A 24,683-nucleotide genomic window follows, 5' to 3' on the forward strand; every position below is an offset into this window, starting at 1 on the left:
ATAGCTGAGAAGGGTTGCGGCCGGCCAGACTAATGGCTCATTTAATTAGAGAGCACCTGGTGCCTCAGGACTCAGGAGGCTATAAATGATAGCCCTGTCCATGCCATTCACCAGGAGACAGACCAGCTGCCTCCACTATATCCCCTGCTTTGTCCTCCATGCCTTGTCATGTTTGACGCTATATGCTTTCCATCCACACACGCACTACGCTATGGGGGAACGGGGGTGGCCAGGACTGGACTATGGGACAAAAATTCGGCCCGGGCATTTTCGCGTGAATTTGGCCCAGACCGGCCCACCCACCACAACCAGCGCGCAGATAGCAGAAACTCTACCGCCCGCTCCGTCGCCGACCGACTCCATACCGGGCACTGCACTCCCTGTGGGGGTGTGGAATGCGTGTGTCGAATGTGAAGTGTAGTGGTTTAGTAATCAATTTGCAGGTGTGGGGTTGCCATGGCAATCAATTGGCTGAGGCAGAGGCTGGGAATTGCACAGGTGAGGGGCTGATTAGGCTCACTGGCAGAGCCTGAGCAGAGCCTTTTTGTGGTGGTTCTGGAGAACCGTGCGTCCGTCCGACCGACTCTATACCGGGCACTGCACTCCCTGTGGGGGTGCGGAACGCGCGTGTCAAATGTGAAGTCGGTGGGGCAAACGGTCCTCGAGTTACGTGCATTTCAACCGTACACACACGCAGGCGCATTTACTGTATAGTAGGATGTTTCACACATCCACACTTACCTCGTCTCCTGCTCCAATGTTTGCCATATGGCAAATATTCACAGTCACTTTGGATTCTGTGACGCTGTAGTATGAACCAAAATGGAAACTTCGGACTAATGAAGTATTCGATCAATAACAAAAATATCAAGTATAGGGCATTAATTTCTTCACAGGTACATGGACATGAGTTGCATAGGAGACTGGAGCAGCACGGACATTTAGATTTTAGAGCCTTTTATTAGGTGCTAAGTATACAAAAATGACGATCGTTTTTGTATACTTAGCACCTAATAAAAGGCTCTAAATGTCCGTGCTGCTCCAGTCTCTTCTCCTTATGCAACAGTATATATAATAGCTTTATAATATTTTTTGGAGTATAAACCAAGGCCTTATTACTCAGACACGTTATTTGGTTTTCCTGCAGTCACTGACTGTGGGAAAGTTTTCCTTCTTCCCCTTTATTTTGTTCCGACTGCACAGCAGCCGGTCTCCAGAAGCCAGCGCTGACGTAACATATATACGAACAGAACAGCTGAGCTCAGGAAGACGTTTAATGTAAAACCGTTTTGGTTTTGATATACAGATTGTGCAGTTCAGCACTACAGATCATGCGATCTCTGATGTGTTTTTGTCAGCATCTTGGTTGTTGTAGCTGGGATTGGGCCCAAATCCTGTTAATCTCTTTAGTATATGTGACCAGATTTGACTTGAGAGCCTGCCATTGCGCAAATTCCAGCTTTTTCACCAGCTTTTCAAAATGAGTTAATGGCACACAGGCAGACTCTTCACATACTAGGGCATGTCTGAAATAAGTGTCGGAGCTGAAATCGTACATATGAAATAAATGCTTAAACATGTAGCTAGGTGTAATGTTATAGAGTCCACAGAAGTGAACCTTTCAAGCCTGTTTTCTCAACTCGCTGTTTTCTGCAAGACATTACTCTATATGAGCCATATCTCCAAAACCGGTGGGTCAAACTGCACAACCAATATGTCAATTTGAAGCTATGATTCCCTGCTTTCATAATATTATGACATGAAAATAAAAAAAAATCCAATGGCAGTCCCTCAGTCAAATGTGGTCACATATCGTCTCTGTCGGGTGGAAACCTCAAATGTCCAAAACTTTTACTTTTCACGTTTTCAGTATTACAATTCAAAAGCAGCAGACCCACAAGCTCAAAACGGAGCTTGCGGATCTGCTACTTTATTATTTTCTGCCCGACAGCAACTATATAATCTCATATTATCTCCAGTACAGTATATTTTCCCGCATGCATTCTGCACCAACAACATATACAGCAAAGTTTGGTTGAGCATTAATGTATAGGAATGGGAATTGAACTGGGAATTGATGAATCTTAATGCCACTAGCAATATTATTCATTTATTCCATTATTGAGTCCTATAGCTGGGGCGACGATTCTGGGGCTTTTTTTCTTGTGCTGCGCCCCAAAACCTGTGGAATGCACTCCCCCAATACTCTCAGAGGAGCCCGCCCGTTGCACGCTCCAGACCTTCAAAAACCCACTTCAATATGACTTTCCCCAGCTATAACTACACACACCACTGCTCTGTTTTTATTCCATAGTCTTTGCATTTTCTTGGTGTTTTTTCCTAATAACGTAGATTTTCTTTCGTTGTTTTCTTCTCCCCCCCCCCCGCATGTAAAGCGCCTTGGGTACTGTACATTTGAAATATTATTATTATTATTATTATTATTATGGTGTAAGGTCAGTCTTGTGCTGTAGGTTTTAACCCATTCTGAACGGGAACCCATTTTGGTGTTCATGTTATGCTTTAGCTATTGAAAAATAGCAGATCTACAAGCTCATAGCGAGCTTGTATAGGTCTGCTATTTTTGAAAAATCAAAGAACGACTGACATTTTTTAAATCTGATCTCAGGTCAGAATGGGTTCATCAGACCAGTGTGTGTGTGTCCCAGTGGAAACCTCGTATGAATCTGATCTCAGGTCAGAATGGGTTAACCTGACCTGGAAAACAGGTCAAGTAAGGGTTTCATTGCCCATTAACCGCTCGGGTTCTCTAACAATTCTATAGTGGTCTATTAATCCGTAGCACTGTGCACGGTCTGAAGAAAGCGCATGTGGAAAAGCTTAAGAGATAGACTACATTCAGGGAAGCCAGCGTCTGTGTGTATATCCATGATTTTATACTTCCCCACGCGACAATACCGCGCGTCAAAAACAGCAGATGTACAAGCTCATGACGCGTCGCAAAGCTACACGCTTGCATGCGTGTACGTCTGCTATTTATGGCGTACACCGCCGTACGACAGAGCACAAATGCAGCATACCTGTATCTTATGTAACATCCCTCCAGCGAGCGACAGACAGACAGACAGACAGACATATGGAATAGTGATTATTGCTGGGAATGATGTGAGGAAAATACCTGCGCGGGCGCCAACACAAAGCTCCGTGTCGCCTGGAGTTTGTTTTGTTTCCTCGAGGCCGAGGAAATATAGGTATTTGAGCTCTCGTGAGTCATGACACTGCACGCCCCAGCCATGTGCCACGAGGAAATGAAATGTAAACTCTCTCGTTTTTGAGCCGCAGCTGTCTGCTGCTTAGTATAGATTGCACCAATGATTTATAACAGAGCGTCCGTTCCCAATACAATCTAGTTTTCAGATATAGCACTGTATAGTGGCTGTCACGTGGAAACCTTGTGTGTATATATATACCTTTCAGGAAATGGAAATAAGAATCTGGAAATGGATCAAAGTTTAGTAGTTAGAATTTGTGACTGGGTCTTGGAGGTTAGGTCCGCAGGTTTTCATTCAATCAGGTAGCTGTTTTAGAGTCATCAAATTCTTAAAACGATATTGCAAACCAAGCTTGCTTTGTGTGTGTTTCTGTGCAACTTCTAGTTCACTTTTTAGTATATTGGTTCCATTGGCCTCACTCACACCTTTACAACAGACTGATGTATGCTTGTTGTATACAAAGGGTGTGATACATCTTGCCCCAATGCATTTCCAATGGGAGTCACATGGTTTGACACAACATTTTTGTTGTATGAGGGGGTGGGGGGCAGTCGAAACACAGCCGAAAGCCGTACAACAGCTTGTAGTCCAAAATGTTGTATCAAACCATGTGACATCTTGCTTACATCTAGCATGGATCAATGTTGTATGCAAAATCGCCAATGTAACTAGTAGTAACTATAACGTTTTCAAATAATTGTAGTGACGTAAAAGTACAAATTCTGGCTCTGAGATGTAGTGGACTATAAGTAAAAGTACTGGAAATTGGAAATACTCAAGCAAAGTACAAATACCTCAAAATTGTACTTGAGTACAGTACCTAAGTAAAAGTACTTAGTTACTTTCCACCACTGCCAATACCCAGCTGGTAAACCATCCTGTGTCCCGTGAAAGGTTTACCAGCCAGACATCACTCTCTCTCCACCACCACTTAACAAACACTTTGAGCAAACAACACAAACGCCAATGTCTACAGTTACTCCATTACTTGCACATTTACGTGTTGTCAGTCTGTTGGCCTTGTTAAACAAACAAGACGTCTGTGTGACTGTGACTGTGACTGTGTGTGTGTGTGTGTGTGTGTGCGTGTGCATGCGCGTGTGACTGTGTGCGTGTGTGTGTGTGCGCGTGTGCGTGCGTGTGTGTGTGCGGTGGGCAGCGGTGGCCGAACGGTTTGCGGAGCGGTCTTGATATCAGAAGGTCGCTATAGTTCGTATCCCCGGACCGGCGCGTTAAAATGACCACCGCTGAAGTGCCCTTGAGCAAGGCATTGGACCCCGTCCCCTACCATGAAATGTTCTATGAATTGAGCAGGGCCCATGGCTGTAAAGAAGTTCTCGAGCTTAGTCCAGTTACCCTGGGTAAACATGGTGACTTTGCTTTGCTTTTGCGTGCGAGTTTGTGTGTATGTAATATCAAAGACCTGATCTGAACTCAAGAGTGTCCAAAACGACCTCTGTAAGGGTTCATTTGTGCACTTTCTCAGGGTCAATTTGGACCCCTGGTGGGTCCCCGGACGTGACGTTGAGACCCAGCTATACTTAGATGTCTTTCTGTACCATTCAACTCGTAATTTTTATCAATGGGAACATTGTAGTTTGTGTCGAGGTCTCTGCAGTGCTGAGTGTGTGTGTGTGTGTGTGTGTGTGTGTGTGTGTGTGTGTGTGTGTGTGTGTGTGTGTGTGTGTGTGTGTGTGTGTGTGCGTGTGTGCGTGCGCGTGTGCGTGCGCGTGTGGGGTGTCTTGTTGGCGTGTGTACTTTGAACTCATCATCTACCATGATGATGTGTAAAGATGCTGACTTATGGCTCACGAATACATCACCGACCACGTACAGTATGTACAGTATGTATTGTGTCACATCATGTAATCATCACTTATCTGGTCCGATTCTATAACTGTGTGATATACAGTATTGGCCCCCTAGGAACATGACAGATGAAGGACAAAACACAACAGGCATAACAAAGAAATGCAGTCTCCAATAAAACATGGCAGAGAAACGGCACTGCCAAAATAAACAGAGTAACGACTATAAGTTAAAAGAGAAAACAAAATGTGGGGCCGGGTTGGACGAGGAATAAAGAGCCAACTGAACAGGATGGATCTTTATAGTCATGGCAGTGGAAAAATAGGCAAACATTCAGCCGAAATAGCATATCGACGACAATCGTCTGTATTGTCACATCACAGTTTTGCAAGTACAAAAGTGGGTGCAATTTGTGTTTTGTGCATATAGCTCCCATCTTGTTGGGGGGGGGGGGGGGGAGGGGGTCAAGGCAAGAAAGTGCATTTAATCGTTCCAGTGGTTCTACACACAAACGGCACACTCGTATTGTAGGGTCTCTCTTGGCTAATTTACAATACAAGTAAGGGTTTTTATTTCCAGATATATTTACAAGCTTGTTTCACAAACGGCACAACCGTATCTTAGTATCACAGGAAGTGATTTGGTGTGTGCGTGCGTGCGTGCGCGTGTGTGCGTGTGCGTGCGTGGTCTAGGATAAAGCCCCCGCAGGTGCTCCCCGAGTCAATTAAGTACACAGGGTTTAATTGGTTGATAAGGATGTTGATTTTTTACCGACGTTTAAATGTCAAATACAGAAAGTCTTTAAAGTGATGAGCTAGACGGCGGGTTTATAGCTGACGTGCCGTTTTTCTCCTCCATTATCTATTCTCTCACAGCAGACTGACTCACTTTGATGCCAACGCTGTATTAAAAAAAAAAAGATTAAAAGATGTCTTTGCCATCCTTTGGCTTCAATGATTCTCCTTCTACGAACTTCCATCAAAGAAGACACACCATTAAAATGTTTCAGAGAGGCTTTTAACTGCAAATCATTCTGGATGGCCATGTCTGTCTTATCAGCCATTAAAAAAGAAAAAAGCTCACAGTCACTTTGTGCTTTGTTGCAAGCTTGTGCATCCGCTATTTTTTAAAGAAATGTGGGGAGGGTTGACCTTTAGAGTCCTATATATATGAATAGAGACTGCACCGGATTTCTACTCCCATCCACTTGCATTAAGTTGCTCAAAAGCGCATGAGGCGATTTCACTCCTCCTTTCCGGGTATAGGAACAGAGTGCATTCTTCTGGGATGGATTGGACCCAAACTCATGAACGCGCTGGTCCGTTGACTATCATTGCACACGTTCACGTATGGAACAGTGTTCACGTGTCGTCATGAACGTTGCGCAATGATATAGTCAACGGACCAGTGCGTCCATGAGTTTGGCCCCAGCGCTGCAATACCAAATTCGGCCACTCTGTCCATTTCGACCTCAAGGTTTCCTCCGGGTGCCGTCTCTATTCATATACTCTAAGGGTTAACCCCCCCCCCCCCCCACCTCTCTCTCTCTCTCTCTCTCTCTCATATTAGCAGCTCTCTCTGTTTCTGGCGCCCCCTACTGGTACTAATAAGTCATATACTCATGCTCATGGCCACATATAGGTAGACACGGACATTGCTGGTTGTAGGAGTGGTTGCACCACTCAAAAAAAAAAGAAGTGATATTTGAATGAAGTGAAATCACTGAATATACCTTTAAAAAGTACTGGAGTCAATATTGGAGTCATTGCTCAATGCCGTATTGAAAATGTTATATATTGTACTTTGTTATTGTTATACCGTCCACAGCTGGTCCATCTGTCTGTCCGTCTTTGTGATCCCAATAGAATGACCCTTATACCATGGCCCTTCCTCTATAGTGCCCCCTATAGGCCATAAACCTCCACTTGTGCCCCCCAGAGATATAGCTCAGAACGTTGCCGTGGGCGCTCTTGGACAAAGCCCCCTGCTTATTGCACTGACCCCATGGCCCTTCCTGCCAGCTATAGGGCCCGCCCTTTATCCCATTCTGACCTGAGATCAGATTAAAAAAAAATGTCCTTCTACATCCTGACCGTTTTCCATTCTGACCTGAGATCAGATTCTAAAAAAATGTCTTCTACGTCAGTCGTCGCTCTTCGATTTAAAAAAAATAGCAGACGCTAAAATGGGTTCCCGCCCAAAATGGGTTAAAGGACAAAAGACACTTTGTATTTCTTTTTTCTATAGTCTAGTATTTTCTTTATTTAACTATACTTTATTTATTATTTAGCTTTTTAACGTATTTCTATCCTTTTTTTAAAAGTAAATAAACCACTGAGTCTTTTAACCAGAGGGATCCGAGTTAGACTTTAGCCTTCCATTTCTTTATGGCTGCTGTGTTACTATACTCGACTATCAGAAAGAAAGAAAGTTACTATGTTTACCCAGGGTAACTGGACTAAGCTCAAGAACTTGTTTACAGCCAGGCCCTGCTCATAGAACATTTCATGGTAGGGGGTTCAACAGTGGTGGTAATTTTAATGTGCCGGTCCGGGGATATACAAACTAGCGACCTTTCCGATATCAAGACCGCTCCGCAAACCGTTCGGCCACCGCTGCCCCCATCACACTATAATGATGTTTCCAACTCATGCAACCATGCAGCATTCATTCCAGTGTTCCATGATTGTATTTCCTTTCTCATCATCTGGTCTAAATGTAACCATTCTTTTGTAGTCTTTGTAGTTTAGCCTAGCGTAGTTGGCTGGTCGGAACAGAAACCAATGCATGCATCTACATGTTTCTGTTTGTGTGTTTTTTTAGTTTTTTTTCATAAATGAATGTCCTATTTCATATTTCTCTGCTGTCCGAATTATTTACTTTTCAGGAAAATAAAAGTTAATTATGGAGGTTCCTGGAACAAAAATGTTTTTTAGATGCGGGTCCTTGACATGGAAAGGTTTGAGCACCACTGATATACAGTAGCAATAACATACCGTACGTTCTTCAGAAAAATACATTTTGTAGAATCGGCCTTGGGTCTTAATGGGTTATTATATGGTCTTTTTTAAATTAACCCATTTTGGGGCGGGAACCCCCTTTTGGTGTTTTAAGCATCGTTATACTTTAGCCATTGAAAAATAGCAGATCTACAAGCTCATATGAGCTTGTATAGGTCTGCTATTTTTTGAAAAATCGTGAAAATGTGGCGCAAATCTTTGAATATATATATTCTTTCAGAGCCAAAGTTATACTCGAGGGTCCTTGACATGAAAATGTTTGAGAACAACATAGAAACACAGGATTTTTCGGAAAACTGTCAGGATTTATAAAAGCATTTGTAGAATCATTCGGACATACAAGGTTTTCCAAGGGGACAGCGGCGGGGATAATGCTCCCGTGGCTGTTTCAGATGTAATGATGCGTCACATCATAGAAAACACTGCTGGAAACAAAGTGGAAACAAACATAGCTGGGGTGTTGTATCATTGGAAAGAATCTCTCTCCGCTTCCCACAGCCCTCGTCCATCACTGCACACACACGCACACGCACACTCACACGCACACACACACACACACGCACGCACGCACGCACGCACGCACGCACGCACGCACGCACGCACGCACGCACGCACGCACGCACGCACACACACACACACACACACACACACACACACACACACACACACACACACACACACACACACCCCAACACACTCAACAACACCTTCTGTCCTCAGTGACTCCATACACTGTGTTGTAGTATAGGGCCTCGCTGAATTCAGAATGAGTCCATCTGTTGGCGATGGTGTGTATATCTTGTATTTTTAATTATTAGGTTTTTTCTCGTCTATTACAGGGGTTTTCAACTGATTGTGAACGAGGGAGGGACCACCACCCTGACTTAGAATCAACCTGGGGACCACTATTGTGTTGGGTGGGGATATATGGGCTAAGATTAGTGCTTTTGTAAGTTAACACTTTCTCAACCGTTGACTATACTACTGGTGAAATGTCCTAATAATAATGACTCAACCAGACAATCCGGTGCACTTCCCCCTTCTTGAGATTCTAACTTCCCATTTTCTGTTGAATTTCTTTGAACTCCAACTTGTCAGTAAAATGACTACATGGATGGATAGGTCACCAGGTCATTCAGTTCACGGTTTCTCAACTAGTGGAAAGAACATTTAAAACAAATCAACGAGTCCTACATTACTATAAATGCATGGTCAGGGACCACATGCAATACCTCCACGGACCACCAGTGGTCCACGGACCACCTGTTGAAAACCCATGGAGTCTATTAGATTGCAGTGATTCTCATACCTTTTAATTTCAAGCACAGTCCACTTGAAACCCCCCCACACGGAAATATAAATTGCATAAGCTGTATAGACATGTATTTCCTTTTTATCCATATATATATGCACATATATTAACCTGAATATGGCATAATATAATGCAGCATATAAGCTATATTCTGCATATACTTGCCATATATTGGCATAATATGTTAATAATATTAACATATTCTGCCAATATATGGCAATATAATGATTATATCTCAAATACAGAGTCACATTTTAGTATGATCTAAAAACCTGTTTAAAATATGACCATGTATCTATGAAAAAGGGACTGTTGATGGTTTTTAATTGTCCCCTGCAGGGTCTTGATAAATGCCAGGTTAATAATCCGAGACTCTGCTTAATGTTTACCCAACAGATGAACAACATGATATATGACATTCTCTATACTGTAAAAGGGCCAAGTTAGCCCCGAGAGTGTACAAATGGATTGTGACAATTAAAGCTAATTACTAATTAGCTTGAATTATCACAATCGTCTATATGGACAGTATCTCAGCAAAGTCCAGGGCCATAAGGATATTTTCACACTAACATCAGTCTTTAAAGCATCACATTGCCCACGGCATGGCATGCACTAATGATCACGCTTGGGCGCCCGAGTTTGAACCAGATGAGCTACACAAATGCAAACGTGGTGTCTATAATTTCACGTCTTTGTACAATGATGTAGGCATTATTCAGCAGGCGCTCTTAATCCAGAGTGATTTACAGTAGCCCAAGTATAAGGAAATGCATATAGTGTAATAAAAATGGCATCATATTGCATCATCCGGAGGTGGGAATTTATGACTTTTTGTACATGCACCCAGCAGATGGCTTTGCGTGTAACAACGTGTTATTAGGGGTTAAAGTCTCCTGCTCGAGCAATGACACATAGATGGGTGACCTTCTGATGATCAGGCCATGCACAGTTGTCAAATGATTGATTAATAATTCAACGTATGGCGCTTCACTCTCTGCTCTGTGTGCAGGGTTTAAATCATTCTGAACGGGAACCCCTTTTTGTGTTTTAAGCATTACGTTACACTTTAGCTATTGAAAAATAGCAGATCTACAATCTCACAGCGCGGCACACGGTGCCGCGCTATGAGCTTGTAGGTCTGCTATTTTTGAAAAATCGTGAAAATATGGCGCAGATCTTTGAACATATATTCTTTCAGAGCGAACGTTTGTAGAGCTGGAGAGACGGGGAGACTCCTGGTACTCCCGTTAGCAATGTAGAGCTTTAAATAAGTAACAAAACAAGCTAATCACTTATCTCCTTTTATAAGTGAAACATGGTGCCCTTTTAATGAGGAGCAATTAGAATACCGGTAGAAACAATCATGGACGTCGTATGCTAATTATCAATTGACTATACAATTCTACTTAATTGGGCGGCGGTGGCTCAGGGGTAGAGAGTGGCTGGATGGTATAACCGCAAGGTTGCCTGTTCGAACCCTGTGGGCTCCCCCAGAGTTAGTGTCGACGAAGTGTCCTTGAGCAAGACACTGAACCCCAAATTGCTCCTGATGTGCTGGCTATAGTGCCTTGCATGGTTTCCGCTGCCATCGGTGTATGAATGTGTGTGTGAATGGGTGAATGTAATGCACAATCTATACGTAAAGCGCCTTGGATAAAGGCGCTATATAAATGCGCCATTTACCATTTTACTTAGCGACTCTATAGTGGTAATTATGCCATGATTACTTGGTGATAAAGTGAGTCCCACACAGTAACGATACTGCATCTGAACTTCTGAAGTAATGAGAAAAGGTCATACTGTGAACTATGTAGCAACCAGTGTGGAAGAAGTATACTCAGATTTACGTAAAAGTAAACGCAGCAAAACCACAATATAAAAATACTCCCTTTTAAATGGAAGATCTACAGTAATGTCCACAACGCTGCGACGCGTTGTGAGCTTGTAGATCAGCCATTTTTGGTGCCTGTGTGTGTGTGTGTGTGTGTGTGTGTATGCTTGTGTGCTTGTGCATGAAGTATTAGCACTTCTTAAACAACTTCACTGGGGAGCCTGAATGCTTAATGTAGTAGACCATATCGTTGATATTTCCATGCTTTGTTAGCTTTTGACACGGACTCCAGAAAGGTGAACGTGGCGCCCTCGAGCTAAGCTTTCGAATAGTCGTTCTGAAAAGGTCTCTGTGGATTTAAAAGCTCTCTCTCTGTGTATAGATCCAACACAGCCAGAGCACAAAGCCAAGCCCCTGTGATAAAAACATAACTAACTCAAATGAAGCACTTTGGGATAACACAACACATTTTTCCAAAACTAAATCTCTGTAAAATGTTCACTCTGTAATAATATCTATTCAAAGATTTGAGGCACATTTTTACGATTTTTCAAAAATAGCAGACCTATACAAGCTCGTAGCGCGCCTCTCAGTGGCGCGCTATGAGCTTGTACATCTGCTATTTTTCAATTTCTTCCTCGAGCTAAGCTTTCAAATAGTCGTTCCTCTCTGAAAAGGTCACCGTGGATTTAAAAGCTCTCTCTCTCTGTGTGTAGATCCAACGCAGCCAGAGCACAAAGCCAAGCCCCTGTGATAATAAAAACATAACTAACTCAAATGAAGCACTTTGGGATAACACAACACATTTTCCAAAACGAAATCTCTGTAAAATGTTCACTCTGTAATAATATCTATTCAAAGATTTGAGGCACATTTTTACGTTTTTTCAAAAATAGCAGACCTATACAAGCTCGTAGCGCGCCACTCGGTGGCGTGCTATGAGCTTGTAGATCTGCTATTTTTCAATTATTTTCCTCGAGCTAGCTTTCGAATAGTCGTTCCTCTCTGAAAAGGTCACTGTGGATTTAAAAGCTCTCTCTCTCTGTGTATAGATCCAACACAGCCAGAGCACAAAGCCAAGCCCCTGTGAGTGATAAAAACATAACTAACTCAAATGAAGCACTTCTTTGGGATATAACACAACACATTTTTCCAAAACGAAATATCTGTAAAAAAAGAAGCTCCCCTGGCTCTGTGGAGGCTGAATAGAGCCCAGAGGAGGAGGAAGAGCCAGCCTGCCTCATGGCTTGCCCTGCCAGAGGCCCATGCAGGATAGGAGCCCCTCTGGCTTCAGGTTACCTCGTCTGGAAAAGCGCACTGCGGCCGACCGGCCGGCGCGGGGCCCAGAAACCCAACCGAGGGGAAACTGGCACGGGATTATTATATATATGTGTGCACAATACTATCTTGTCAGACCTATTAAAGATGTCTCTACAAGCATACAGTACGTCGTCGCTGGCGGGCTCAGAAACCGCCTATCTCCATATTCCAACGTTTTTATTTTTATTTTATGTCCTATACTTGACAGGGCCGGATCTACCATAATTATGGGCACTTTGGGCACATGCCCAGGGGCCCTTGCCCCTTGGGCACCAGCTGGGGCCACTAAAAAGTGAGTAAAGATTAGTGTTTTATTGTTGGTGAGAAGGGCAGCTGAAAAGTGCAATTGTGTGTAAAGCAGCAACAATGCACTAGATTGGCTGTCACTCTGGGGGGGGGGAGGGGGGGTAGGCGACCGGAAATAGGCCAATATAACGGCATAAAACTGCCACAAAACGACTCCAAAACAGCAAAAAATGTTGCGCGCCGCGCGTGAAGGGGGGGCCCTTCGAGCTTCAGTGGCCCCAGGGGCCCTCAGAGGTGTTAATCCGGCCCTGCTATACTTGATCACACTGTACAGCGTCACAGAAAAGTATCCAAAGCCACGTTCATGTCGAGCATGTCGATCTGTATACTTTTGAATTTAGAATCCTGAAACGTAACCGTTTTGGACATAATATGAGCTCTCCTTCCCCGACAGAGACACGATATTGCACGATACTATCTCGTCTACTGTACAAGCACATGCAGTACTACTACAAGCACATGTCTTTCCTCCCCCAGACAAACCCCTGCAGTATTGTTACGTTATAATGAAGAGAGCATAAGCCCTGACAGTCTCGGTGGGACTATATTGTACGTGAACACATGTGCACCACTACTATAGGCCAAACACATGTGCACTATATAGGCTAGCTCGGGCCTCTACTAGGGCGAACACACAGTGTGTGTCATTGTATCCGGGGGTCGGTCCGTCGGTCGACCCCAGCTGGAAACTGTGCAAGACAGACAGACAGACAGACAGACATACAAACAGACGTATCTCTGCAGCAAGGCACAAGCCTTTCCATGAAATTATGTGAGTTTGCATTTGGTAGAGAGAGGGAGGGGGAGGGAGAGAGAGAGAGGGAAGAGAGTGTTGAACATTTACATGCCAATACGACCAGAGCTTTCTGGCTGGGCACTGTTCCATCTGAACTCTACCACCCAGCTCTCTGCTCTCTGCTTCCTCTCACCGCCCGTCAGCCCTCTGAAGAGCGCGTCTGCTTCCAGTCCCATCGTCTGACATGCTGTCCTTGTCGTTTCTGTCCCGACTAAGTTATTCTCTTATAGCTGCTAAGAAAGAGCACTAAACCTTATTTATGTTAAAAATAAATTAATTCATACAAATAAAAGCACTTAAGCATGTAATACATGCAGTTGTGTATTCTTATGACATTAATTTAATTGTATTTTTTTTCATATTCCATCTGAATTAGTTAAAAGCAGGCTCTGTGCTCAAAAATGCCTGTATTTAGCCTGTCCCCAGCAAGTGGTCACAATTTCAAACTGCCAAAAAAGTGTCTAATACTGTCACAATCACATAAATTATATATACTGTGTTTCATGGTTCTCAAACTCTAAATGTGTCAAGGACCCCCCTAAACTTATATATGTATTTGGCCACAGACCCCCATCTGAAAGTTTTTTGTGCCAGAAACCCTGAGAAGTTTTGTGTTTAAAAAAGAAAGAAATTATGCACACTTTTCCAAACATTTTCGGGTCGCTTCGTGTAAGCTTGTACATCTGCTATTTTTTAATAGCCAACGTATAAATGGATAGAAAATTGGGTAAAATGATTGCGATGCTGTATTACTGTATTGTGCCGAGTATAAGACGAGATGTTTTTCCCCAATGAGAATGCATTTCTTTTTTTTTTTAACATGTCACCCAGACCTTTTCAGTAGGAATTCTGATTGTCTGGCTAGATGAGACTATATAGGGCTTGCACATGAGGTTAAGGGCAATAATCAGCAATCAAGGCTTTTTCATTCCATGATCAGTCCATGTCTGGTCGTGGTCTAGAGATGTCTTGCCTGCTGCTTGGCAATCAGCTTGTTGGAAATTGGATAGTTCTTTTTTTTTTTTGTCTTTTTCGCTTGGTCTCAAGAGCAGTTGGACTGGATAGAGAATGCAACAGAATCGTGATTGAGCTGGATGTGACTCGGCGTGAGAGGAACAATTTCATGGAAAACTAGGTTTCATTCGACCCTCGTGTGATCAACGTCACTTTACAGGCTTTTACAAATACAATTAGATGGTCGAATGGGAAGTATACGCGATGAGGTCCTTTACATTACGTTGTTGGAGACCACAATGTGACTGCATTTGATGTCGCGGAAATATGGCACCATGTAACTACTTTAGCCCTACTTTAAACATCGTCTCTGTCAGGTGTAAAACTCATATGCCCCCAAATAATACCCCCAAATTGACACTAATTAGCCCCGCGGACACCCATTTGAAAAGATATGCCATAAGAGAAGATTTATACGGCTCCAGCAGAGATTCTCAACCGGTTTCATTTCAAGGACCCTCCAGTTTGACAAGCATTATTAGTCTCTACGGACCCCCAATTTAATGGCATTTCTATCTCTGGGATCCCCGATATATATATATTGTAAAATAAAATGCTAATTTAACTCTGAGAGTGTACAAATGGAACCATTGTACACTCTCTGAGTTACAGACCCATAAGGTTCCATTAGTTTGGTAGTTATTTGGTTCCAAATTATCATTTAGCTGGGTCCCCCCTGGTGGAAACACCCTCCTCAGGTACCCCTGTGAGGGTCCCCGGATCCCACTTTGGGAACCATACTGTCCTATATAGAGGACATCCTATAGTCCTGGGGCTGAAACTTACCAGCTCCAGTTTCACGTGCGCAGCATTTAAACGGTTTGCCCTTCGACCCACTTCCCCATCCTTTATAGGGCCTTAGTCTTTCTTTGTCACCTTACGAGGAGGAGGAGGGGGCGGGCGGCCATCATGTTTTACTGCCTCCTAAATGTTTTCCACCTCGCGCTGACAAGTTGAGGAACAAGGAGGCGGTCCCTTGACACTTTGACCTTTCACCTGTAGGCCTATAATCTGTCTCCCGGCAGAGACTTGTTGTTGTGTGTGTGTGTGTGTGTGGACTTGACCGCAGGAAGGATTCTAAAAAAGAAAAACACTTTAAAATCCTATATATAACACTTGTCCGGTGTCCCACAGGGCCTCTAGTATTCACCAAATACCGGGAGCATTGTGTGAGCTTGTTGATCGGATATTTCTTTGCAGAATGAGTGTGTTTCAGACTAATGTTTACGCCTTTAGAGTCGAATGAATTGCAGATGTTATATATTGCATAATCTACCATAATATGCGTATAGTCACATTTTCAAGCTTTCTTGACAGAGCGGTAGATTTTTTTTCGTGAGACAGACAATGAAACCATTTGGTTTAATTTTACACTCTCAAGAGTTAAGCCCATCGCACACCGTCTGCGACCGTCTGCGGCGCGGCGCGTTGCCGCGCGGCGCCGCCTGGAAAATAGAACTGTGTTCTATCGGCGCGCCAGGCGGCGGCGGACGCAGCCGGTGTGTGGTGGGCTTCAAATATCTAAAAAAGGGTCCATTTTGGTTACCAATTCTCAATTATCTAGCGGAGGACCCCTTATTGGAACCCCCTCAAGGACCACTGGTGCTCCCCTGGACCACTGGTTTGAAAACCATTGCTTTAAACCATTTGGCGAATGTTGGCCCCAGAATAGAGACCCTATAGGGTTCGAGTGGTTACGGCACTTGTTTAGATGAGGATGATGTCATGTCAGGAAGTTCAGCATGCTTCTCCCGTCCGTCCGTCCGTCCGTCCGTCTCTCTCTCTCTCTCTCTCTCTCTCTCTCTGTCTCCTGCCTGCAGCCTTCAAGCGCTCCTCTTGTTAACCAACCCCCGTAGAAAGAAACACAAACAAATTGGTATGGCTGTTCAAATAAGAACTCGGGGTAGAGGAAAGAGAGACAAACATCACACAGCAGGTCGTTTACAACCTCCTCCACGACCACACTAGTGCTTCTCTCATGAGGCTCCTCCCTCAAAATGAGCTCAGCAGCTGCTTCTGTGGGACACACCGGACGAGAGAGAGAGAGAGAGAGAGAGAGAGAGTGAGAGAGACAGAGAGAGAGAGAGAGAGAGAGAGAGACTTCATGGAAAAAATACTGGAGCCAGCTGGCAACACAGCTGGGGGAGGATTTTTCCACCGATGTCTGTCTGTCTGTCTGTCTGTCTGTCTGTCTGTCTGTCTGTCTGTCTGTCTGTCTGTCTGTCTGTCTGTCTGTCTGTCAGACATTGAAAAACGTCAATTTTGTACACCCTTATAAACTCGTGATTTTTCTCAAGTACTGGTCTTTCTTTTCCTGCAGGTTTTGGCAAAGGTTTCATTCTATACCGATTAAATGTGTTTTATTTCCTCGTGCACTTTAAATGGCTCGAAACGGTTTAAGCGTTTAAAACGTTATTATATGAATTGAGATGGACGCCGTTAGGAATTAGGAGCGGTAAATGTAATGGGCATGTTTAGTTTGGCTCGATATACACGCGTTCACATTGTATTCACTTAGGCGCTATGCCCTGCCATAATGTGGACATTTTCTCATTCTAACAGGGTGGAGTTTGCGGGGGAAAGTATTTTGGGCCTATACATACATACTATAAAATGCATGAACTGCAGTTATTGCTGCATAAGAACCCTCTCCTGGCCTGTAAAAGTGCTCTGTGCTTAAAAGATAATCTTACATGAGAGAGAGAGAGAGAGAGAGAGAGAGAGAGAGAGAGAGAGAGAGAGAGAGAGAGAGAGAGAGAGAGAGAGAGAGATGGTGCGGCGCATTGTGAGAATATTAATTATGCTTTTGAAGAGGTAAAGAAGCACACCTATAATATCTATGTTTAGGTAACAAAACAAAATAGCATTCACATAATGCTGTAGTTTATAGCGATGAGAACTTGTACAGACATAATTAACTTTGGTATGCCAACCACCTGCCGTGTGTGTGTGTGTGTGTGTGTGTGTGTGTGTGTGTGTGTGTGTGTGTGTTGTTCTGCACATCGGGGGGGATTTCATGAATGCATTTGGAATGAACACGTTTTCCTATCATTTGCATATCGTCTCTGTATCCGTCTTCATGTATGAATAAATATTAAGTTAAGTTAGAATTTGGAGTTAACCCATTTTGGGCCGGGAAGCCCTTTTGGTGTTAGCATTACGTTATGCTTTAGCTATTGAGAAATAGCAGATCTACAAGCTCATAGCGCGCCACCGGTTCCTGGGACTATAAGCGAAAGACAATGGGTGACTGTGCCTTTGCAGTATAGTTGCACCTACTTTATGGAACGCCCTGCCTTGCACTTTAAAAAAAACGCTGAGTCTGTCAATATTTTTAAGAGTTTGTTGAAAACGTTTTTATGTCGGAAACATTTTCCTGATGTTACTTGACCTTGATTATGTTGTTCTTATTTGCTTGATGTACTGTTAATTTTGATTTTGATGATTGATTTTACTGTGTTCATTGTACAGCACTTTGTAACCTTGTTAAGAAAGGTGCTTTATAAATAAAATGTATTCTTACTTACACCGAGTGGCGCGCTACGAGCTTGTATAGGTCTGCTATTTTTTTGAAAAATCGAAGAACGACTGACACAGAAACATAGCTTTTTCAGAAAACTGTCAGGATGTGGAAGACATTTTTTAGAATCTGATCTCAGGTCAGAATGGGAAGAGATTTCTGCCCGACGATGGCAACAATATGGCAACAATGTGTTCTCCTATCATTGAAGCACTGAGAAAACTGTTGCGCCTTTCTTCTCAAAAACATAAGGGAAACTTTGACAGGAAAAGACTCGCTCACCGTATAGAAAAATAAGTAAAACTCCTTAGACTGAGACTTAGAAAAATATATTTTATTTTATTTTATCATGTTCTTATGGTGCTCTGTGCTCATGGTGCAATTAAAAAGCAAACATTTCGGTCCCCAGACCTTCGTCAGTGCTATGGTTTTCACAGACAAAGAACTTACTCTTAAAGAGCTCCAAAACAATACAGCTCAGGTGCTGAGAATTACTAATTGGTTCATTTGCATGAAACCTGACGTCTCCTTTTCTCTTCCTTTCACCACCAACGCAGGGCGCGTGCACTGGGACTCCGAGCTGCGCATGCCCACCGCCGACTTCCACGAGGTCCTGGAAGACGACGGGGCGGCCCTGGCCTGGCTGCTGGCCCTGCGCCGGGTGGGCATAGTCCACCTCCGGGGAGCCCCCCTGGAGCGGGGCCAGGTGGCCCGGCTGAGCCAGAGGATCGGCTACCTGAGGCTGACCTTCTACGGGTGAGAGACGAGACGGCGTGACGTTATTGCCCTTTTAACCTATTTTAGGCCTGGAACCCAGACGCACACCACACTGCTGTGGTCTCTAGTACAGAATGAGCAGAAAACTATAGGCTTGACAATAAACTCTAAAGTGTGCTTTGCTGATTGCAGGGTGGATACAGGTGCTCACTAATTGAGCTCGTAGCGCGGCATTCAGGTCTGCTATTTTTTGAAAAATCGTGAAAATGTGGCGCAAATCTTCACATATATTCTTTCAGAGTGAACTTTTTTGACTCAAGTCTTTGCTTCTAGAAACTACATATTTTCAGATGGGGGTCGGCGGCCAATTAGATATATATTTTGGAGGTCCTTGACATGAAAATGTTTTGAGAACGACCGACATAGAAACATATAGGGTTTTTCAGAAAACTGTCAGGTTTTGGAAGGCATTTGTAGAATCGCCCTCGTGGTCTAAATGGGCTAGTATAAATCAACAGGCCCTCGGTTCTTTCCAACGCTCACATTTTAACCAGAGTTTAAAGACCCCAGAGTGACTCTGTAAATGTTAACCCATTCTGACCGGGCACCCGTTTTGGTGTCGGCATCATGTCATGCTTTAGCTATTGAAAAATAGCAGATCTACAAGCTCATAGCGCGCCACCGAGTGGCGCGCTACGAGCTTGTAGGTCTGCTATTTTTGAAAAATCGAAGAACGACTGACATTTTTAGAATCTGATCTCAGGTCAGAATGGGTTAATCAGACATGTGTGTGTCCAGTGGAAACCTCGTATGAATCTGATCTCAGGTCAGAATGGGTTAAGTGGGAAGAAGAAAATACATAATTTACGACGTTTTCCACGGATTCCAAGCAGCCAGATTTTCTTTCTTTTTCTTCTTCTTATTTTTTTGTGACGATTGAATCAAAGCCGTCGTCTTCTCTACTGCTGCTCTAGTGTTGAACTTGCCCTTTTTTTATTATTAACCATATAACTATAACTATACAGTTGCCTACTGTACATATTGGGATATATATCTGCGGATTAGATCTATGATTCATTGACCTCAGACTGTCTGCTAGTGCTACGCTGTTTTATCACAGCAGGAGGCAGCGTTGAGAGCAGTGGGGGAAGTAAGGCTACTCTGAAGTGCTATTGTAAAAGGGTAACAAGACAACTCACCCCGTTTCTGTTTTCCTCCCAGACTTTTCCCCAGTGAGGGGTGGGAGAGGCTGGACAGCAGACGGCTGGACTTTGAATTTCTCTAACTATAAACTTTCATGACAGCAGACAGCTGTATATAATTTATGAAAAGCTACTACAGTGAAGTCTGTTCACAGAAGTTGTTGTAGGATATGTGGGGATTATCTGACGAACCAATTGAATGGGCAAAACCTTACATATACTAAATAATACTAAAGTGTTTATAGGGTCAATATAAGTAAAATAATATAGCCTTTCCACAGGAGTATCTTTTTATATTTTTCCAAAAAGAATACAAACAGCCAATAGCATATTACAAAGTTATCCCCCTCACACTGGTGAAAATTCCGGGAGGAATAACGGGCAAGCCCCGGGGTGAGTTGTCCAGTATTCTTGTAAAAGTACCACAACATGGAAAGGCATTATTTGCTGTACATACTTTTGCTGTTTTTGAATTTGAATCCTGAAAAGTAACAGTTTTGGACAAATGGGATTTCCACCCGACAGAGACGACATACTTAACCCATTTTGACCAGAGATCAGATTCTAAAAATGTCTTTTACATCCTGACAGTTTTCTGAAAAAGCTATGTTTCTATATGTCAGTGGTCCTTCGATTTTTCAAAAATAGCAGACCGAGTGGCGCGCTACGAGCTTGTAGGTCTGCTATTTTTCAATAGCTAAAGCATAACTTAATGCTAACACCAAAAGGGGTTCCCAACCATAGGAGAAATAAAAAAAACAGACCCAAAAATGGGAGTGAAAAACCAAAATGCAAAAAACACTTGAGTAAAAGTCGAATTATAAAGCATTGAAAAATAGACTATACTACACAGCACTCAATAACTTGAGTAAATGTTACTCCAGACCAGGACAGAGACATGTGGGGGCTGACAGTTCGGTCCAAGAGCATTCCGTCTCTTAACAGAAGGAATTAGGTAGTTCACTCAATCACATCACATCACAGCAGAGGATTACAATGAGAAGCCTTCGCTTTCCACTGCCAGTATGTGAGCTCATAATAATGGAAGCTGAGAGAGATACAGAGAGAGAGAGACACAGCTTAAGCGATGGCCCTCTTAACCCATTAAGATCCGATTCTGTAAAATGTCTTCTAAATCCTGAAAAACTTGTGTTTTGCGTAAATCAGTAGTTACCGAACGTTTTCATGCCATGGACCACGAAAATGATATGTATTTGGCTGCAGACTCTCATCTCTCTCTCTTTTTTTATTTAAATGTTTTATCCCACAATTTTGTAACCCATTTTTTTCAACCCAGTGTCAATTATCTAATGTAATCCTGGGCGCTACACTTCCTCTGCCAACCTAGGGGGGGGGGGGCAGCAAAGCCAACCACGGGCTGTGGGTCAGGCGATTTAGAGGTTGCACACACAGCACTGAAACGGATGTTGTGGGCGTCCATCTTATGCTAAATAAATAGCGTCAATGCTAACGATGCTAAAATATAGCCACCCTTGCTCTAGAAAGCGTCAATGTTTCCATCTAGACCACCGGAATAATCAGCAAAGACCTCTGAACATCGCGCTAATTATCCAAACCACGGAGAGCTCCGTAGATTAGGAGTTATTCAGCTTTTTAGTCAGCCTATAATGTGAGGTGGACGGGGCTGCTGTTGCGCAACCCAGTCTGGGATCGCTAAAGAAGGAAAGGCCGAGCCAAAATAACAATGAAAAAATAGTTTGAAAAATGGTTTGATATCAATAATAAAGCTTATCTGGCGGAGAATTCCGCCAAAAGCGGAAGGTTATTATACATTCCTTATGGCGGAGTACTCCGCCAAAAGTAGGGAGTGTGTTAAGAATTGGCCTGACAAAATGTCTCAATCGTGAGATTTTATATTGGTTTATCATGCATGTACATAATGAACCCTGTATATTGCATCTCCATGAGCAGCTATACATTGGAAGGAGTTGCTCTGAGACATCGTTTTGTCTCCTCGCGGGCCTGATCTTATACGCAAACTGTTCTCCTGGAGATAGACGATTAAAACCCATTTTGGGGCGAGATCCCCTTTTGGTGTTGGCATTATGTCATGCTTTAGCTATTGAAAAAATACCAGACCTACAAGCTCGTAGCGCGCCACTCGGTGGCGCGCTACGAGCTTGTAGGTCTGGTATTTTTTTAAAGAATCGAAGAACGACTGACACACAGAAACATAGCTTTTTTCAGAAAACCGTCAGGATGTATAGAAGACATTTTTTTTTAGAATCGGGTCAAAATGGATTTTAAACGGAGATGATTAAAGGAGTGCATTAATCACCTTTGCAGGCACACGTGGCAGGTCCAGGACAAACCCATGGCCAACAACGTCGCTTACACGTCCGGAGAGCTGAGTCTGCATACCGATTACCCTGCGCTGCACCACCCGCCCGGAGTGAGTATATTACCACAGTGTAGTAGTGGTTGGACTGGACATGTCTGTGACAAAGTACATTTAGTGAGTATATACCTCTGTGCGTTTTACCCACTCAGTCTCACACCCTGAGACTGTGGAGGTCGGGGTTCAATTCCCGACTCGTACCAAAAGACTCCCTGTTCGCCACTCTGCATCATGAAGGGTTTGAGTGGTGGTAAGTCCCTGCGATGTCAAGGAGGGTGTACTTGTATGTCGAGTTGCCTCACGCTACGGAAACGGGACATATAGGCTCCTACTAGCCCTATATGGCTTGGCAAGTCTTGCTTTTACACTGTGTGTATAGTGGTGGACACTTAACAATGTACATTCACTGTACTTAAAAAGGACGCCGTCACCCATTTTCAACTTCATATAATTGGTCCTCACCCAATGCCCATTATTATTAGGGCTGCTGCTGTGGACGGTTCAGAAAGCCGCCTACCATGTGACATGCTAATAGAAACGGCATTCCTGAAAAGCTGGCATGCTATAATATAATGGAAGCCATTGTCAGCCACTCGTACTAATAAAAAAGGCCCCCCCGCTTGACTCGGGGCCTGCAATGTGGGCAACTGGCGGCCCGGGGGCCACATGCGGCCCCCCCGTACCTTCACTTAATGCGGCCCTCAAGGTTCATATTCGAAATGCTGATGTATTATTGATTTCAGCTGTTGCAATTCCAAACATGCAAACATAATATGACCCCCTTTAATTACTTCAGTCTATATTAGTAGCTTAATGAGTATAGTATTAAAAAAATGTTATTGTCTTTTCTTATGTCCAATGCATTTGTATTTAGTTCATAAAGTTAAAAAAAAAATAGCCGCTCTACAAGCTCAAAACGCGTTGCAGTGCGACGCATTTTGAGCTTGTAGATCGGCTATTTTTGCTACAACATTATGCAATTTGGCCCTCTGCAGTGAGCGTGGAAATATAGTGGCCCTCTCTATGGTCAAAGTTGCTCACCCCTGACTCATGCTGTTTCCGTGCTCCGGGGGGCAGCGGTGGCCGAACGGTTTGCGGAGCGGTCTTGATACCGGAAGGTCGCTAGTTCGTATCCCCGGACGGGCACGTTAAGATTACGACCGCTAAAGTTCCCTTGGACAAGGCATTGAACCTCTACCATGAAATGTTCTATGAGCAGGGCCTCATGGCTGTAAACAAGTTCTTGAGCTTAGTCCAGTTACCCTGGGTAAACATAGTACCTTTCCTTTCCTTAGTCCAGTTTACCCTGGGTAAACATAGTACCTTTCCTTTCCTTAGTCCAGTTTACCCTGGGTAAACATAGTACCTTTCCTTTCCTTAGTCCAGTTTACCCTGGGTAAACATAGTACCTTTCCTTTCCTTAGTCCAGTTTACCCTGGGTAAACATAGTACCTTTCCTTTCCTTAGTCCAGTTACCCTGGTGTAAACACAGTACCTTTCCTTTCCTTAGTCCAGTTTACCCTGGGTAAACATAGTACCTTTCCTTTCCTTAGTCCAGTTACCCTGGGTAAACATAGTACCTTTCCTTTCTTTCTATAGGTGCAGTTCCTCCACTGTCTGAGCCAGGCGCGGTCGGGCGGGGAGAGCCTGGCGGTGGACGGCTTCCACATGGCGGAGCAGCTGCGTAGAGAAGACCCGCAGGCCTTCCACACGCTCACCTCCCTGAGGGTGGACTTCACGGACACCGGCACCGACTACTGTGACTTCATGGTGCAGTCCAAGAACCACGTCATCGAGTGAGTTCTGACCTGAGATCAGATTCATACGAGGTTTCCACTGGACACACACACACACACACTGGTCTGATTAACCCGTTCTGACCTGAGATCAGATTCTATAAAATGTCTTCTATACATCCTGACAGTTTTCCATTCTGACCCGAGATCAGATTCTAAAAAAATGTCTTCTATCGTCAGTCGCTCTTTGATTTTTCAAAAATAGCAGACCTACAAGCTCATAGCGCGCCACTCGGTGGCGCGCTATGAGCTTGTAGATATGCTATTTTTCAATAGCTAAAGCACGACATGATGCTAACACCAAAATGTTTTTTTTTCCTTTTTTTCTGAAAATATGTTGTTCCAGGGACCTCCCCAGAAGCGAGAAAGGATATATATTCAAAGATTTGAGGCACATTTTCACGATTTTTCAAAAAAATAGCAGACCTATGAGTGCCGCGCTATG

At 43.6% G+C, this 24,683-nt stretch overlaps 1 protein-coding gene across 2 annotated transcripts in view; it reads left to right on the plus strand.

The window, feature by feature from the left end:
* bbox1 (butyrobetaine (gamma), 2-oxoglutarate dioxygenase (gamma-butyrobetaine hydroxylase) 1) overlaps nucleotides 1–24,683 on the plus strand; it is a 44,741-nt gene that overhangs the window by 13,638 nt on the left and 6,420 nt on the right. For both annotated transcript variants that reach the window (XM_080763637.1, XM_080763636.1), the window contains exons 5-7: nucleotides 18,722–18,920; nucleotides 22,391–22,496; nucleotides 24,042–24,238. In XM_080763637.1, the coding sequence (XP_080619763.1) occupies nucleotides 18,722–18,920; nucleotides 22,391–22,496; nucleotides 24,042–24,238 (502 nt within the window). The remainder of the gene's footprint in view (nucleotides 1–18,721; nucleotides 18,921–22,390; nucleotides 22,497–24,041; nucleotides 24,239–24,683) is intronic.

Source organism: Protomyctophum bolini (genome assembly GCF_963924005.1).
Source record: "Protomyctophum bolini genome assembly, chromosome: 1".
In the NCBI taxonomy this organism is placed as follows: domain Eukaryota; kingdom Metazoa; phylum Chordata; class Actinopteri; order Myctophiformes; family Myctophidae; genus Protomyctophum; species Protomyctophum bolini.